This window comes from Pseudorasbora parva, chromosome 2 (genome assembly GCF_024679245.1).
Source record: "Pseudorasbora parva isolate DD20220531a chromosome 2, ASM2467924v1, whole genome shotgun sequence".
Taxonomy (NCBI): domain Eukaryota; kingdom Metazoa; phylum Chordata; class Actinopteri; order Cypriniformes; family Gobionidae; genus Pseudorasbora; species Pseudorasbora parva.
The window spans coordinates 47,234,099-47,252,607 of record NC_090173.1 but is presented as its reverse complement, the minus strand read 5'-3'; the positions used below and the strand labels follow the sequence as shown (position 1 = coordinate 47,252,607).

General features: G+C 40.4%; 1 protein-coding gene across 5 annotated transcripts in view; it reads left to right on the top strand.

The window, feature by feature from the left end:
- crebbpb (CREB binding protein b) overlaps positions 1 to 13,925 on the top strand; it is a 97,006-nt gene extending 83,081 nt beyond the window's left edge. For 3 of the 5 annotated variants that reach the window (XM_067422642.1, XM_067422634.1, XM_067422633.1), the window contains 16 exons: positions 1,061 to 1,238; positions 1,322 to 1,440; positions 1,556 to 1,795; positions 5,476 to 5,564; positions 6,214 to 6,327; positions 6,424 to 6,480; positions 8,119 to 8,196; positions 8,285 to 8,352; positions 8,435 to 8,585; positions 8,717 to 8,863; positions 8,955 to 9,068; positions 9,260 to 9,425; positions 9,524 to 9,691; positions 9,784 to 9,945; positions 10,059 to 10,340; positions 10,651 to 13,925. In XM_067422642.1, coding sequence (XP_067278743.1) covers positions 1,061 to 1,238; positions 1,322 to 1,440; positions 1,556 to 1,795; positions 5,476 to 5,564; positions 6,214 to 6,327; positions 6,424 to 6,480; positions 8,119 to 8,196; positions 8,285 to 8,352; positions 8,435 to 8,585; positions 8,717 to 8,863; positions 8,955 to 9,068; positions 9,260 to 9,425; positions 9,524 to 9,691; positions 9,784 to 9,945; positions 10,059 to 10,340; positions 10,651 to 12,888 — 4,371 coding nt within the window. In that variant the 3' untranslated portion in view covers positions 12,889 to 13,925. The remainder of the gene's footprint in view (positions 1 to 1,060; positions 1,239 to 1,321; positions 1,441 to 1,555; positions 1,796 to 5,475; positions 5,565 to 6,213; positions 6,328 to 6,423; positions 6,481 to 8,118; positions 8,197 to 8,284; positions 8,353 to 8,434; positions 8,586 to 8,716; positions 8,864 to 8,954; positions 9,069 to 9,259; positions 9,426 to 9,523; positions 9,692 to 9,783; positions 9,946 to 10,058; positions 10,341 to 10,650) is intronic. The other 2 variants (XM_067422650.1, XM_067422635.1) reach the window with 1 other exon arrangement.
- The last annotated feature ends 4,584 nt before the right edge of the window (positions 13,926 to 18,509 follow it).

Genomic DNA, 18,509 nt, shown 5'->3' with positions numbered 1-18,509 from the left:
CTATCAGTGATTCAACTGTGGAAAGACGTAAATAAAACATTTTACCTCAAGAAGAAGAAACAATTGTCATTAGAAATGTAAGTAGCCTACAAAACAATTCATTTTAACCTTTAATATTATAATGATGCACTAACTGAGGTTTCCTGTATAGTTTTCAGCATTAGTTTTTTTCTTTGAGGAAATTTGCCATTACAGGCCTCAAAATTAATATAATATCAAATTGATTCACAGTACCAATATAGTCCGTATTGTCTCCTTTTTCACAACTTGTGACTTTGCAGGTCCGATTACTGTATTTTGATCACATAAATGCAGCCTTGATAAGCATAAGAGACAACGTTTAAATATTGAAAAATATTACTGACCCAAAATCTTTGAATGGTAAATTAAAGGGATAGTTCACTCAAAAATGAAAATGGCAATGTTTATCTGCTTACCCCCAGTGCAGTCAAAATATAGCTGTCTTTGTTTCTTCAGTAGAATACAAATTATTTTTTTAATTCCAACCATTGCAGTCTTCCAGTCATAATGCATGTGAATAGGTGAGTAAAAAAAAACATGCTTAGACAACATGCACAAAAACACTGCTGCTCCTGACGACACATTGATGTCTTAAATGAAACGATTGGTTTCTGTGAGAAACCGAACAGTATTTGTTATTTTTGTACCTAATACCTAAAGTGTGTGTATATACTGTCTATGATCGCGTTGTTACCCATTCACATGTAGTTAAAAATCAAATCTTCATTTGTGTTCTACTGAAGAAACAAAGACACCTACATCTTGGATGCACTGGGGGTAAGCAGATAAACATCCCATTCTAATTTTGGGGTGAACTATCTTTTAAGTCTTGGCAATATAGATTTTGATTTAATCCTTTTCTAGATTTTCATTATCTCTCAATTTTATATTGACTTGCTAACACTAAAGCAATTTTTGTTAGTGAAGTTCAATTTAGAGACACTATTAAAAAATGCTCTTCAGTTCTCTAGATCCCAGTCTTTCCTTGTTCAATGAGACTTAAATAAACCAACTAAATGTAATTGGTCATGTCCATTAGGATGAAGATGTCAAACCTCCACAAGTGAAGGAGCAGCCAGAGACTGTAGAACCTAAACAGGAACCGATGGAGACTGAAGAGAAGAAACCAGAGACAAAGGCCGAACCAAAAGAGGAGGACGTGTCCAGCACCAACAGTACTGCACCATCCAGTCAATCCGCCCAGTCACGCAAGAAAAGTAAAAACTTTTTCCTTTGGAAAACATGGTAACTAAATTCAGAAATATCTTTAATTTGATTTGATTATTATGATTTGTTACAGTTTTCAAACCAGAAGAGCTCAGACAGGCATTGATGCCTACCTTAGAAGCGCTGTATCGTCAAGATCCGGAGTCCTTGCCCTTCCGCCAGCCAGTGGACCCAAATCTACTGGGCATCCCGGTACATCCCATACACTTATTTATTTGGGCTGATGTAATTAGATTAGGGCTAATGGTAATAGGGCTGATGTAAAAAGGGTTAGATAATCACCATGTATTTGATCTTGTTTTTTCAGGACTATTTTGACATTGTAAAGAACCCAATTGACCTTTCCACCATCAAGAGGAAGCTGGACACTGGGCAGTACCAGGAACCCTGGCAGTATGTTGACGACATCTGGCTGATGTTCAACAACGCCTGGCTCTACAACCGCAAAACATCTCGAGTGTACAAGTACTGCTCGAAGCTGGCTGAGGTGTTCGAGCAAGAGATTGACCCTGTAATGCAGGGTCTGGGTTACTGCTGTGGGCGCAAGGTGAGAACTTAAGCTTCTCCATTCAAGAAAAAGTGGTTTGCTTTGTGGGCTGCAACAACTAATCAATAAAATCAATTATAATTGATAAAATAAGCGACATCGAATTGGTCTGCGCGCTGTGGGATGAAACCATCCAACTGTCACGTCACATTACAGTAGTAAATAACGCATTCATGTGGACAAAGCGCATATAAAAATAGCAGTGGACATTAGGGATGTGATGGTGAGCATTTTTTCCACCAGTTAATCAACGTGACTATACCTGTATAACCGGCAGGGCTTTTAAAATCGCTAATTCTAAACCGAAAGTAAAATATACGCACAGCCGCTCTGGCATTCATAACGGTGCCGAGAAGTGCAAGTGTTTTCAATGAAAATCTTCATATGCATGAACTGAAAACGCAGCAGGGACACACCATGAATTAAACTACGATGGGGCAGTGCCACGGTGGGCAAAAATATTACCGGTGTTGTGGCTGCACACCAGTAACGCCCATCAACACAGACTAGTGCAGCAAGCCTAGTGGACACATAGTATACTTCACTTTTTAGGCATATGTGAGGGTCAGTTGCGTACGAGTCAAAACAAGTATACTTTGCAAGGCGTTCACGGTGCGAATACACTTGTGCGCTTAAATATTAAAAGTATACTTTCGACTTAAATGTTAGAAAGTCCTGAGAGCATTTCCATTTTTGTACATTTTGACGTTAAACTAAACGTATTTCAATGAACGAGCGGTGGGTGCATGCGCTTCAAACCGACATGAAACCGATAAATGGTGTAGGTTCAAAATTCTACATGCAATACAAGCAATCATATTTTTAAGAGCAGTAACAATAAAATGACTATTGTTTGTCTGTGTTCCTCATACATTTTACAAGTTAATCTTTTGTTTATTATAATTTTTAATTTAGTCATTTTAACTTCTGCTTTATTATGGTAAGCAATCTATCCTTTTTGGGATTTAATGTAATGTTTGTATTTTAACCCTTTTAACCTTTTTTGTTTATATGCAGCATAGATACAGTCACTATATTTGTGTTCATGGTCTTTATATTGCACATTGTTTGGAGGATAACACTAGGCAGGATTTGGAATAACATTAAAGTCATAGATTAATTTAATTAAATATACTTTATACTTTTAATAATTTTTAGATAATAAATAAACAGATAATCGAATATCAAAATAACATTAGTTGCTGCCTTATTTTGCTTATAGGAACAGTACAAACAAACTCACATTTTGAGTGTATTTCAATGTTATTATTAACTAAAGCTGTTTTAAATTTCTTAACATTAGTTAATTCATTAGATAACATGAATTTACAATGCAAACTACTTCTTAATCTTAATGTTAATTTCAACATTTTCTAATACATTAATAAAATCAGAAGTTATATCGTGGACAATAGCTAGCATGAACTGTCAATGAACAGTTGTAGTAACATTGCAGTTAAGGTCAGCGGATCAGACAGAACTGGGTGGCAAAGAAAAGACACGTTAACTGCTAAAGAATTATGAATTAAGGTGAAAAAGTAAGTGTGAAACCATCAGGAACCCTTTAGTCTTCAGCGCCACCATTTTCTAGAACTGCAACCTACCTGGAGTGCAAGGTGTCAGGATCTCAGAGGCTTGAGTTAGGTAAAGACTCCTAAACAATGACCCCCACTTAATAAGAATCACAAGCTGAAGTGTTGTAAATACATGATAACTGCTATTTTTATAGGCTTTATAGGCAGATAGGTTGAGAGTGACTTTTGAAGGACAAGCACCACATCCTACTATTTGAAGAATTCATCTTCCAGAATCTGGCAGTAAGTTTTAGGAGTTAATTTTAGTCCATCTCCTATCCTTAAGTCCTTTTTGTAGAGATGGACTGAACATGAACTCCCAAAACTAGAGACCTAAATGGTTCCTGATGGTTTCAAACTGTAAATGGTAAATGGATTGCATTTATATAGCGCTTTTAACAGACCCTATGGCCATCCAAAGCGCTTTACATTTTTGCCTCACATTCACCCATTCATACACCGACTGCGATGTCAGCCATGTAAGGCGCCATCCAGCTCGTCGGGAGCAGCTGGGGATAGGTGTCTTGCTCATGGACACTTCGACACTTGGTCAGGTGGAACCGGGGATTGAACCACCAACCTTTCTTTTTTTAGACAACTTACATGAACCACTGAGCCACTGCCGCCCCCTAACAACAACTTAACTGTCATTAGATGTGGCCTTCAAACGTAATTCATAATTCTTTTGCAGTTAACGCATGTTTTCTTCGCCGCCGGTTTTTGTCTGACCCAATGAGCATTTCACTATCCAATGGTAACGCCTTAACTGCAATGTCTAGTTTTGCATTGGTATTGTATCCTTCTCATGGGCATTTAATAATTTTTTACTTTTCAGTCTTAAGTTAAGTCTCTTTTTTTGTCCAAATTTTTTCTGTAAAAGAAAACGTCTAATAATTCTGCACACCTGAATATATTTAAAATTAACATATTTTTTATTTCCAGCCTTCATGAACTATTATACATAGCTTGTAAATGATTAAATACAAAATGAATTGTAGTTATTAAGATTGTGGTTTGGAATTGGTTAAATGTGATTAAAAATATATATATATATATATATATAATATATTAGAGCTGCAACTAACGATTATTTTTTCTGTCGACTAATCTAACGATTATTTTTATTACAATAAATAATTAATCTAATGTTCTTTTATGTAATTAGCTCATGAATCCTTTGGATAACTTTAATATATATATATATATATATATATATTACTTATACTATAAGTACAACTTCTAATATAATATTTCAACCTTTATTAATTTTCAACCAATGTGGTTGAAGTTTTTACAGTATAAAATAATAAAGAGCTAAAGAAAATTATTTTACTATGGTAAATGAGTTTATAATAGCGTTTATAATTAAACCACAGTAGCCATAAATTTACAGTTGTCTGAGATGTCATGAAATGTTCTTTAGCATCACAAACCATAAAATGTAGTCAGGGTTCTGCTATGGTTTAGCATGGTTTCCAGAGATCTGGAGCTGATTCGGGGTAGCTCGGTGGTTTATGACTGTTTTCTCGCGGCGCGCTGTCTTTTAAGGGGCCGTTCACATATCACGTCTTTTGCGCGCTCAAGTTCATTATTTCCAATGTAGCCGCGTGATAAGCGCACTCATAATGGAAGCGACGCGCACGTTTTTTCCAGACGCGTCCGCACCGCATCGAGTTAAAAACATCTCAACTTTTCAGAATGCCGCAAGTGCAAGAATATCAGACCTGAACCAGGACGTTGGTCACCAGATCACACGGAAACCAGTTAATCTGTTTTTGTGATAGAATGCAACTTTCTCCATTCCCTGTATGCCATTACGCGAGATGTAAACAAACAGTGTGACGCGTCGACGCATTTTTGTAGTCGACGTAATCGATGACGTCGACGGGTCGTTGCAGCACTAATATATATATATATATATATATATATATATATATATATATATATATATATATATATATATATATATATATATATATATATATGTGTGTGTGTGTGTGTGTGTGTGTGTGTGTGTGTGTGTGTGTGTGTGTGTGTGTGTGTGTGTAAAAAATGCTAAAATAACAGTGGTTGAACTTCAAAGAATTTATTTTTCTGTCTCCACAGTACGAGTTTTCACCTCAGACGCTTTGCTGCTATGGCAAACAGCTCTGCACCATCTCCAGAGATGGCACATATTATAGCTACCAAAACAGGTAACCAATGAGGTGGAGTTGAACGAGTTTCCAAAGAGATCAAGCTTGTGATGTTTAGTGCTCAGTTGACTCCATTTTGTTTGCACATTATAAACAGTTATAAAAGCAAGTTCAAAGGTTAAAAATCTTGCTCAATTGTGCAGTGGTAATACTTTGATCAGTCATTGATGATTTTGAATCTGTCAGTTTAACAGGTCTAGATCTTTGCTTAACAGCCCATTAGTAATTGTGTAAATCCTGAAAACTTTGTCAAGTGGCATAATATTAATAAATAGAATGCCTGAAAATGCTCTAGTGTATCACTTTTCCATTGTTTCTCATCTCCACCGTGTTGTATTTTTGCACTGTTTGTTTGTTTTGTGCTTATAATTTGTCCTTAAGACCTGTGGTCATTCAGAAAAGACATATAGCTTCTCTCTAGTGCATGAAAAGACATCCCATCCTGTTTCTATCCATCATGTTTTGATTTAACATTCATTTGTGAGTTGAATGCTAACCTGTGATCTGCCTCGGCATGTCTGCTGTGTGTCGTATCTCTGCCCGACCCCACGTTCTGCGCTCTTGTGCTGTGCTGCTCTCCGTGTGCCGGTTTGCCTGTGCTGTTGTGTGCTGGCTCCAGTTCACCCAAATATGGCCTTGTTGCCGACAGGTATCACTTCTGCGAGAAGTGCTTCAACGAGATCCAGGGCGACAGTGTCACCCTGGGAGACGACCCAGCGCAGCCGCAGACGTATGTATCTTCTGTCGCCCAGAAAGCTTTGAGGTTTTGCTTCTATTAAATCGCACAATTACTCCTAAAGAATGAGTTGCACGTGTTTAAAGATGCGATATAGATTGTATCCTGTTCGTCTCTCTGCAGTATGATATCAAAGGAGCAGTTTGAGAAGAAGAAAAATGACATGTTGGACCCTGAGCCGTAAGTGTCATCGTTTTAATGCTTTTTGTGTGCGCGTGTGTTGTTTTAGACTATTCGCAGGATATAATCTAATTGCAACAATATGTATGCTAAGGCATATAACTAATGTATACAAATAGTGTGATAAATGAATCAGGAGCACAATCAACTATGATTAGTCTTTAGTCTTAATTTGATCATATAATATTGCATTAAAATATAAAATAATTTGGGTGAGTGCCACTTCCTGAAATGAAATTATTGCACAATGCATTTGCACATTAATTAAAAAATGCATTGTGTAGTGAGTGGTACGTTAGGTATGTTTAATTCCCAAGTCACATGAAATGCATTGGTGGTGGTTGAGGAGATTCACCACTTCTATATGTAAAGCGCTTTGAGTACCCAGAAAAGTGCTATATAAATGTAACAAATTATTATTATTATCAAATGGTAACATTTTACAACAACATTATATATATATATATATATATATAAAATTTCTATCTGTTAACATTTAGTTAACATTGAATTGATATGAACATGCTGCTCTGGGATAATCTGACTCTGGATGATATTATCTGGATATTACATTTCTAAATCACATTTGAGGGGGCATTTACTTGCCCAGGCTTATTGTTGAGATAGCAGTGGATTGTACCTTGTGTTACTGTTGTCTTGTTTATTAATAGTCTTTTGGTTTGGTCTTCAGTGTTTTTGTATTTTATGTATGCTGTTGGAATATTGTTTTAATAGAAAACACTTTGGCCAATTCGAGTTGTTTTTTAAATATGCAATTTGTATATTAAATATGTGTATTACAGTTTATTTTACAGTGTCCTTGTTACATGTAGTTACCATAGTAAAAAAAAAAAGTAAATTAGGCAGAATTACATGCAACTAACCCTCAACCAAACCCTAATCCCATCCTAACCCTATAGTAAGTACTTGTTATTTGATATTACTCAGTACTTAAATATATAATTATACTGTAAGGCCTGGGACACACTGCAAGCGCGTCGTGAGCGTCTCTGCTGCGTGGCGTGTCCATTTTTATTTCGGCTCCCATGTTAACCGGTTAGCGCTTGCAAACTGGCGGAAAACGCGCGCATGCTTCAAATAGAAGAGTCGCCTATTTTTCACGCGACACATATATGTATGGTCAATAGGCTACTGCCGACGTTGTCTTTGCTGTATCAATAGGCAATATATTTATATTTAACATGAAGTATAGGGCTTCCCAGCAGCAGCAGCGCCACGCTTCTGGTGTGCAAAGACAGAGAAAACGCCGCGCAGCCGCCCCGCGGCTGACATGCAGCAGAAACATCACGCTTGCAGTGTGTCTCCGGCCTAACAATGACACCTTAAAATAAATTGTAACCATTTTAAGGTGTCTGTGTTAGTGTATGTATACATTTAAGTACTGAGTAATACAAATTATAGGGTTATGGTAAGGTTTATAGTCCAATTTATAGATGCATAACAGACACTGTAAAATTTAATATACAAAGATTAATAAATGCTGTAAAAAAATACATTGCTCATTGTTAAATTATTAATAAAAGTAATAAAACTAATATTAACAAATTAGATCTTATTCTAAAATGTTATACATCACACTTGTCAAAGTGTTTTTTAACACCTTCCTCTGTCTAACAGCTTTGTTGAATGTAAAGACTGCGGTCGGAAAATGCATCAAATCTGCGCACTGCATTATGACGTCATCTGGCCATCAGGGTGAGCATCTTATCCACCTTTCTCCTGAAGTTTAGCATGTCATGCCGTGATTGCTACAGCTGCTGTTTGTCTCTCCCTCCTGTAACAGTTTCATCTGTGACAACTGTCTAAAGAAGTCAGGAAAGACGAGAAAGGAAAATAAGTTCTCTGCTAAAAGTGAGTGCTTTTGAAGTATATTCCTGCTTGCCTCTCTATCACCATCTATCGCAGAGTGAAGGAACTGTGTATTTCTGATCAGGGTTACAGACCACGCGGTTGGGATCGTACATTGAGGATCGAGTGAATAAGTACTTGAAAAGGCAGAATCACCCAGAGGCCGGAGAGGTGTTTGTGCGGGTGGTCGCCAGCTCTGATAAGAACGTGGAGGTCAAACCTGGGATGAAATCCAGGTAACGTCGCGGATAATAAATATGAATCCAGAAAGAAATTGGTTGGATTTTGATTTCATGCTGACTAAGAATGGTTTTCCATATACCTGAATTTAAGGGAGCTAATTTGACCTCACATAATTTCTATGCAGGTTTGTTGACTCAGGAGAGATGTCAGAAACCTTTCCCTACAGAACCAAAGCACTTTTTGCATTTGAGGAGATTGATGGAGTGGACGTGTGTTTTTTTGGCATGCACGTCCAGGAATATGGATCTGAATGTCCCTTTCCTAACACCAGGTATGACGCAATACTGGTCTGTCAAAAAAAAAAAAAGAAGATGAATCGTCTTGAACAGGCACTGATTCTATTGCTTTTCTCCTTTTTCCAGACGGGTATACATATCATATCTTGACAGTATTCACTTTTTCAAGCCTCGGTTACTAAGAACTGCAGTTTACCATGAAATCCTCATTGGCTATTTGGAGTATGTTAAAAAACTTGGGTAAGTTGTACCACCTTGATTAAGTTAAACATGCTTCATTAAAGATGTGTCATGGGTTTAGGTGTTACAATACACGCTTTCACTATGACAAATCCACTCTAAATAAGTCATTCGTAAGCTTTTGGTCCAACTAAAAGCAGATGGAGAAAGTCTTTTTTTATGCCCTAATGAATTTTATCTCCCTCCTATAGATATGTGACTGGTCATATCTGGGCCTGCCCACCTAGTGAAGGTGATGACTACATCTTCCACTGTCACCCTCCTGATCAGAAGATTCCCAAGCCTAAAAGACTCCAGGAGTGGTACCGCAAAATGCTGGACAAAGCATTTGCAGAGAGAATCCTTCATGACTATAAGGTATGCCGATGTTGAATTAATATTTGAATGGATTTGCGCTTTCATTCATAACATCATACCGTCACAGACTCACAAAATGTCTCACTTGTGTTATGCAGGACATATTTAAGCAGGCCACAGAGGACCGTCTTACAAGTGCCTATGAGCTGCCCTATTTCGAAGGTGATTTTTGGCCCAATGTTCTGGAGGAGAGTATCAAGGAGCTGGAACAGGAGGAGGAGGAAAGGAAGAAGGAAGAGAATACAGCATCCACTGAGACCACAGAGGTTAGTCAAAGTGCCAAATGGTGTGAATGAGTATTTAATGTAGTCTGTAGCCTTTTTTTCTTTTCCTTTTTTTAATTCTTGCATTTCCGCAGGGAACCCAAGCTGACAGCAAGAACGCCAAAAAGAAGAACAATAAAAAGACCAACAAAAACAAGAGCAGCGTGAGTCGCGCCAACAAAAAGAAGCCTGGGATGCCGAATGTAGCTAATGATCTATCCCAGAAGCTATATGCAACAATGGAGAAGCACAAAGAGGTTAGACTAGACTCATTAAGTTAATCTTTTACCTGAATACCCTTACTTTCACTCAGAAATTCACAAATGTGCAAAGTGCTGAACAGATCTCCTCTTACTTCATAAAAATCCAGGTCTTCTTCGTGATCCACCTCCAAGCTGGTCCAGTGATCAACACCCTGCCTCCGATCATGGACCCTGACCCGCTGCTGGCCTGCGATCTGATGGACGGCCGTGATGCCTTCCTGACGCTGGCCAGGGACAAGCACTGGGAGTTCAGTTCCCTACGCCGCTGCAAATGGAGCAGTATGTGCATGCTGGTGGAGCTACACAATCAGGGCCAAGACCGATTTGTGTACACCTGCAATGAGTGCAAGCACCATGTGGAAACCCGCTGGCATTGCACTGTTTGCGAGGTCAGTCTCCTCTTTGTGGCTTTGACAGATCAGTTGGGTTACTGTTGCCATTTTTTGCTACTCGGGTAGTTTTTAAAATCTAGACAACAATGATATCATTGTATCACCGATTTATCAAGATCTGAGGTGGAAACTAGCAGTTTGCTTGTTTAAACCTGGCAAGGAATGAACCTTGCTTTAGGTCAACTGTGCCTGTAGCTATAAATATAATGCCAATATACCGGCTCCAGCCTTGCAGCATTAAATTAATATTATATACTATGATTATCTAGAAAACAATATCAATTATTCTTCTTCTGATTTCTTCCAGGACTTTGATCTATGCATTAACTGCTACAACTCCAAGGGCCATGAGCACCATATGGTGAAGTGGGGTTTGGGCCTAGACGACGACAGCAACAACCAGGGTGGCGAGGCCAACAAGAGCCCACAGGAGAGTCGACGCCTCAGCATCCAGCGCTGCATTCAGTCACTGGTGCATGCCTGCCAGTGCCGCAACGCCAACTGTTCTCTGCCATCTTGTCAGAAGATGAAGAGAGTGGTGCAGCATACCAAGGGCTGCAAGCGCAAGACCAACGGAGGCTGCCCTGTTTGCAAGCAACTCATCGCATTGTGCTGCTACCATGCCAAGCACTGCCAAGAGAACAAGTGCCCCGTGCCCTTCTGTCTCAATATCAAGCACAAGCTACGACAGCAGCAGATTCAGCAGCGACTGCAGCAGGCGCAGATGATGCGGCGACGTATGGCACTCATGCAGGGCAGAGGAATGCCTCCGAGTCTGCCCTCCCCAACTACCTCAGGAGGTCCGGGGACACCCAACTCTCAGCAGCTGCAGCAGCCTAATACACCCCAGGCCTCGCAGTCTTTAGCCAACCAGCCCCAACAGACACATCCAAATGTGGCTGCAATGGTGCAATCCTTCCCCAGCCAACCTTCAACACCAGGGCCCCAGGGGAAACCAGGGTCGCAGTCTTCGCCTCTGCCCCAGCAGCAGTCTCCCCTGCCCATGCCGCCTCAACAACAACAACAACAGCCGCAGCCCTCTCCACAGCAGCAGGCTTTAAAGGTTGCGCAAAAAATAGAGATGATGACCAAAGTGAAGCAACAGCAGCAACAGCAACAACAACAACAACAACAGCAACAACAACAGCAGCAAGACTATAGAATGAATATGAACGGCATGCCAATGAACCAACCTCGCATGATGGCTCCAATGCAGATGATGGGCCCTCGAGGTCCTCAGATGGTTCAGAACATGCAGCCTGGCCAGTGGCCACCTGGGATGCAAGGGTCCATGCAGAATCCGCAGGCACCTCCAACGCAGCAAGTGCCCCCGCAGCAAATGGCCATGCCTCCACAGCAGTCTCAGGTAGCGCAGACGCCCCAACAGGCACAGATGATACAGCGCGCCATGATGCAGCAACAGCAACAGCAGCCGCGGCAAATGCAGGCTGTCATGCCTCCCCAGCAGGCGCAACCACAGGCCCCTCAGCAACAAAGCATACAGCAAAGAGGTGTGACCAGCAGCATTGCTCCAGGTGCGCTGCAGGACCTGCTGCGCACGTTAAAATCGCCGAGTTCCCCTCAGCAGCAACAGCAGGTCCTCAATATCCTCAAGTCGAACCCACATCTCATGGCCGCATTCATCAAACAGCGGACGGCAAAATACCAAGCCAGCCAACCGCAGCAGCAGAACCCGCAGGCTATGCTCGCAGGTCAGCCGGGAATGCAGAACATGGCTGCGATGCAAACCGGCCCCGTGCAGAGACCCGTCATGCCCCCTCAGCAGCCGCAGCCGGCCCCAACCCAGGCCATGGCTGCCCTCGGTTCCCAGGCACAAATGATGAATGCTGCACACAACGGAAACCAGCAGCTGTTCCGTCGGCAACTAATGCGTCAGATGCAGCAGCAGCAGCAGCAACAACAACAACAGCAGGGCGCAATCCCTCCAGGACAAGGGAGATTCCCGCAGCCTCAAGGCGCAGCCAGTTACTCGCAAATCCGCATGCAGCAGCAGATGGCCATGCAGGGCGGCGCAGGGCCCATGGGTCAGATGGCACCCATGGCCCAGATGGGCCAGCCTGGCATGGGTATGGATGCCCAGCAGAATATGCTGCAACAGCGCATTCTGCAGCAGCAACAGCAGCAGCAGTTGCTGAAGCAGCAAATGGGCTCGCCGGCACAGGCCGCTTCCATGAGTCCCCAACCCCACATGCTTGCAGGACAGTCGCAGGGAGCTCACCTGCCCGGACAGGCCATGGCCAATGCGCTGGGCAACCAAGTGAGGTCGCCTGCCCCCGTGCAATCGCCCCGTCCCCCCTCTCAACAGCCGCCACATTCCAGCCCGTCCCCTCGCATGCAGCCCCAGCCCTCGCCCTTACACCCTAGCCTGGCGGGCCCCATGGACCAGGCTCACTTGTGCACACCTGAACAGAGTGCAATGCTTCCGCAGCTGAACACGCCAAACCGCGGAGGACTAAACAACGACTTGAGTATGGTCGGGGACACCACGGGTGACACGCTAGAGAAGTTTGTCGAGGGATTGTAGCATTAAGAGACGTTCGTCAAGGAGAGAGAGGCGTGTTTTGTACACAAGAAATTAAAGACGACAAAACGATAGACTGTAATAGGTTTACACAACCAATGGACTGCTTTTTCTTCCTTATTGGAGGAATTGAAATTACTGTTTAAAGAGCAGAATCACAAAGGGTTTTTTTTCTAGGAGGGGTTATCGGACCGGCCGAAATTCTGTCCTGGTCGTAAGGAGTTACATTTTTAATTGTTTTTTGTTTTTGTTGTTTTCGGGGAGGGGGTTATTTTGAGCTTATGGACTTTTTAAATGGAATTTCTCAAGGCAAAATATTTGATTTTATTATTGAAGACTTTCATTTTGTATGTTTGCAAACTGAAATGCATTTTTTTTTTTTTTTTGTGAGTGTGTGCGTGTTTAGGGACTGTAAGATAATTGGTGTGGAATTAGGATCAGGATCGATCCTCATTCCTGTCTGATGCGTATTCACATTTACCAGGTTTGGAAAAGGACACGCAGCCTTTTTCTCTCCAAACTGTGGAGTTTGTACAGAGGACCTGTATTCATTTGTACAGAAAGGAGCTTGGCTACTGCACATACTCACGCACATACACATCCACACACACACACACACACAAGAACACGCGAGCAAATGGTTAAAGTTGCTCTTATTTTTCAAGGTGCCCAAATGCGTTTATTTATTGGCCTGGATTCAGTAGTTGTCTCTTAAGATGTAGGAAGATGTTCCCGTTTTCTCGTTTGATCTCTGAAACATCGATGATGTCCCCTCCACCTCGCGTATGAGGCCGGAGCTTCGTCTGACTGCTGATTTGTTCAAAGAGTTCTTCAGTCAACCTCTTGTTTTTTTTTTCTCCTCATGAAACTTGAATTGAAGGTGAACGATTCTTTAATGTAAATCATGCAGCTTGATGACATTCTGTAAATAAAAGGAAAAAAGATTGAGATCGCTGTATAAACTGGTTAAGATCTTGTTTCGTACTTATATACCATATTGTTAAATAAACTGTGTGCAACAGACACAATGCTTCTGATGACTTCGTGTTCTCGAAATTCTCATTTTTCGGCTTTTTATATGCCTGAATATTTACATTTTGCATCCAACTGTCAGTTTTTCCCATACAGCCAGTAGTTCACAGTTCTTTATTTTAAAACTAGAAGGGCCATTTAGGATTTATGGATCTGTCATTTAATTGGTCTGATTTGCTTTTTTATGAAAGTTAAATTTGCCAAATTGTGCCATTAAATTTGAAATCCAATTCACTGTCACAAAGAATAACAGTTTTACTTTCTTCAGCACGGATTGCAGTCTGTGCTCCGCACACTGACTTCACGGCGCCTCCTGGTGTCTAAATGATGCCGTTGCGGTTTAGAGCCCTTGTACTGTAATTCACCATTTTTGTGCGCACTGGAATTTTCATTTTATGGGGCGGATGTGATTAAATTTGGAAAAAGATGCATACAAAACGGTTATCACAGTAAATGCTTAAAAAATAATTTGGGCTGTTTTTAATTAATAAATAATAATTACTACCTGGTAATGACATCTTCAACAGTAAAATTAGATAACTGTACTAATTATTCTAAATCTGACCTCGATCAGTTGAAGGTTATGTATACTTTTAATTCTTTAAAATAAATCTAAAATGCATGAATTATTTTTGAGCTGGCCAAAGTATTTAAATGGAGAAAGTTTATTAGTACATTTATAAAACACGTTATCATTTAATGTTAAATTTTGATATTAAATCCATTGTTTTGTATAGAATTGTTCTGTGGTATATACAGTATTGCAATTAAATGACAGAATAACAACTTAAATGACAGAAAAGGTCAGATTAACCCCTTACTTAATTACAGTATTTACACCGATCAGTCATAACATTATGACCATAATAAGGGTTGGTCCCCCTTTTGCTGCCAAAACAGCCCTGACCCATCGATGCATGGGCTCCACTAGACCCCTGAAGATGTGCTGTGGTGTCTGGTGCCAAGATGTTAGCAGCAGTTCCTTTAAGTTCTGTAAGTTGTGAGGTGGGGCCTCCATGGATCGGACTTGTTTGTTCAGCACATCCCACAGATGCTCGATTGGATTGAGATCTGGGGAATCTGGAGGCCAGGTCAACGCCTCAAACTTGTTGTTGTGCTCCTCAAACCATTCCTGAACCATTTCTGCTTTGTGGCAGGAGCATTATCCTGCTGAAAGAGCCACAGCCACCAGGGAATACCGTTTCCATGAAAGGGTGTACATGGTCTGCATCAATGCTTAGGTAGGTGGTACGTGTCAAAGTAACATTCTTCCCATAGTGCATCCTGATGCCATGTGTTCTCCAGGTAAGTGACACACACTGACCCGGCCATCCACATGGGCAAACATGATTCATCAGACCAGGCCTGCCACCTTCTTCCATTGCTCCGTGGTCCCGATCTGATGCTCATGTGCCCAATGTTGGCGCTTTCGGCAGTGGAAAGGGATCAGCATGGACACCCTGACTGGTCTGCGGTTATGCAGCCCCATACGCAACAAACTGTGATGCACTGTGTATTCTGACATCTTTCTATCAGAACCAGCATTAACTTCTTGAGCAGTTTGAGCTACAGTAGCTCGTCTGTTTGATCGGACCACCTGGGCCAGCCTTTACTCCACATGTGCATCAATGAGCCTTGGTCGCTCGCCCATGACCCTGCCACCGGTTCACCACTGTTCCTTCCTATTGGAGCACTTTTGATAGATACTGACCACTGCAGACCCAGAACACCCCACAAGAGCTGCAGTTTTGGAGATTCCAGTTCCAAACTGCTTCCACCAAAAACTAAATCACTTATTTACTGAATGCTGCGGAATCTTATAACTATGGGAATGTCAATCGCGTTTCATCAAATCCACATACTGTGTGCATAAAAAAGTTTTTAAATTCTGTGCATTCCTTTGTACACTGACAGCTGTCTGAAGTCCCAACCAGGCATTGTTGGGTGGAGCTAGTGCAAATAGCACTTGCCAACAAGGCATGCCATTTGCGCTTGTTGCAAAATAGACGCTGTTTTTTTCTTTTAAATTGTCATTTAAGTAAAAACCAAAACAAATGGCATATTGCCAAACGGCTATATTGACAAGTTATAATTATGAACGTTGAAATTATACCAAAAATCGTTTTGCACGTAATACACGTACACGTTGTCATGACATTTTCAGGTCTCCAAAACGCTGTTGTCGCGTAAATGAATGTCCAAAACGCATTCGATTTTTTCCATTAGTTAAAAACACTTCTGTAAATGCCCCTTTATAATTTGAAATGTAATTCCTACTTTTTTTAAAATCTCAATTATGAATTAGTTACAATTACATATTTGGAACTACTATATCATTATGATGTTCTATCTGTCATAATTCAGATTTACCAAAAGCATGATTTTTTATTTATTTCTTGTATGGAGTAAATGGCCTTTCCTATTAATTTCTATTGTCACTTTGGTCGTATTTTACAGCTGTGAAAAGTGTAAAAAAAAAAAAAAAAAAACAATGCCTTGGGTAGGCCTATCATTACTCCAGTCATCTAAATTTCCGGAGTAGCCTAACTCTTGTGTTTTTCACTTTTAGAAATGTACAGTGTAGGCCTACGTGACCTCGTGTTGTGGTTGAAGCAGAATTGCAAACAAGCAATAACAAATATATTGCATAAGATGTGAGATTTTCCTGCAATTTTCTGCTTCACAAAATGTTACTACGCAGCTAGTGCTATTGACAGATTTTCTGTCTCATCGCTTATGTTCGTAATTTGCAAACCTGTTTTAACTGTACGTCATCCTGAGCAGATGTGTCCGATTCACAGAACCAGGGGCGTAGCCATCTTTTCAGAAGTGAGGGGGACAGAATTTTTTTTTTTTTTTTGGACCAATATCATTTATTGCATCTCTTGCTTTTAATTGGGCAAGATATCAAATACACTGCTGAACAATAACCACTAATTAATATCTATAATATTATTCTCCTATTTTTTGTGCCAATTTTATGATTGGTTTATATACTACAAACACTTGTGCATTAAGACTCCATAGATTTTGTGCAATGTAAAAAAAATATAGATATATTCTGATGTAAACCAGCTGTTCTCTATGTGAAGATATAGAAAAGTTTAATTTATTCCTGTGATCAAATCTGAATTTATCATCATTACTTCAGTCTTCAGTGTCACATGATCCTTGACTAATCATTCTCAAATGAGGATCTGATGATCAACACACATTTAGGATTATTATCAGTTGTGCTGCTCATGGTGCTGCTTAATTTTTGTGGAAATCATCTAAACATTTGTGGTAAAATTAAAAAAAGAGAGAAATTAATACTTTTGTTGATCAGACATGCAGTAAATTGATCACAAGTGATATTTTTAATATTACAAAAGATAATAATTTATTTAATGAATGCAAATAAATGCTGTCCATTGAACTTTCTATTCATTAAAGAATACTGAAAAATAACATGTAGGCTATCATGGTTTCCACAACATTTTTAAGCAGCACAACTGTTTTCAACACAGATAATAATCATAAATGTTTCTTGATTATAAAATCATCATATGAGAGTGATTATTGAAGGATCATGTGGCACTGAAGACTGGAGTAATGATGATAAATTCAGCTTTGATCACAGGAATAAATTACTATATTCACATAGGAAAAAAGCTGTTTTAATTTGTAATAATATTTCAAAATATTACTGTTTGAACTATTTTTGATTACATAAATGCAGCCTTGAGCAGAAGATACTAAACCTTAAAAGCTGCATTATTCATATGATAGCCTATACTTTATTGTCAATAAATAGCCTTGAGATGACTTGAAAAACACACATAAAGCATATATTGTCGCAATCGTCTGATTGTCGTCGTCACGTTTCATAACTCATAACGATTGTTTTCCTTCAGCTGCAGCTCCAGCGTGACTGGATATTACCTCTACGAATCCGCTTTTGACATTCTGTGAGAGCGCCCTCATATTTAGACGCGAATAAAATGACAGGTCATGCATAGATAATTTTTTGTCTCTGAATTTAAATCTTGATGTATTCACATTGGTTTCAATGTAAATACACTTGCCCGTGACCTCAAGAAGCGCGCAATCAACCCAGATTAAAGAAATCTGTTTTTAGCGTCCCTGTTAACTTGCCCGCCCCCGCGCAGGGTAACGCCGGTTCGGATCCCGCTCGGAGCGGGTCGACTAGGATCGGTGAGACCCAGTAAAAGTGCGGGGGACGAAAATACATTTTATTAAAAGTGAGGGGGACACGTCCCCCGCGTCCCCCGCGTAATCTACGCCCATGCACAGAACGTGTTTAGCCTTCCAGTTTCCAGCGTTTCTAGACCGTAAACATGGGCATTGTTGAGGGCAGTCGCGTTGCAAAAAGCTGCTCTTAAAGCAGTTTTAAGTTAAAAGTTGTTAAATGTTTTTAAGACGCGGCTGGAGAAGACTCAGCGTTCAAATTCTCGCAGTTTTAAATACAGGAACACTTTCTGTCTGAACGGCCTCTGCTGCACCGTTCTACACACTATTGCGTGCACAAGGAAAATCCTTTTTATAGCTAATCGTGTAAATAGTGGTTTGTAAAAGTATGGAATATTTGT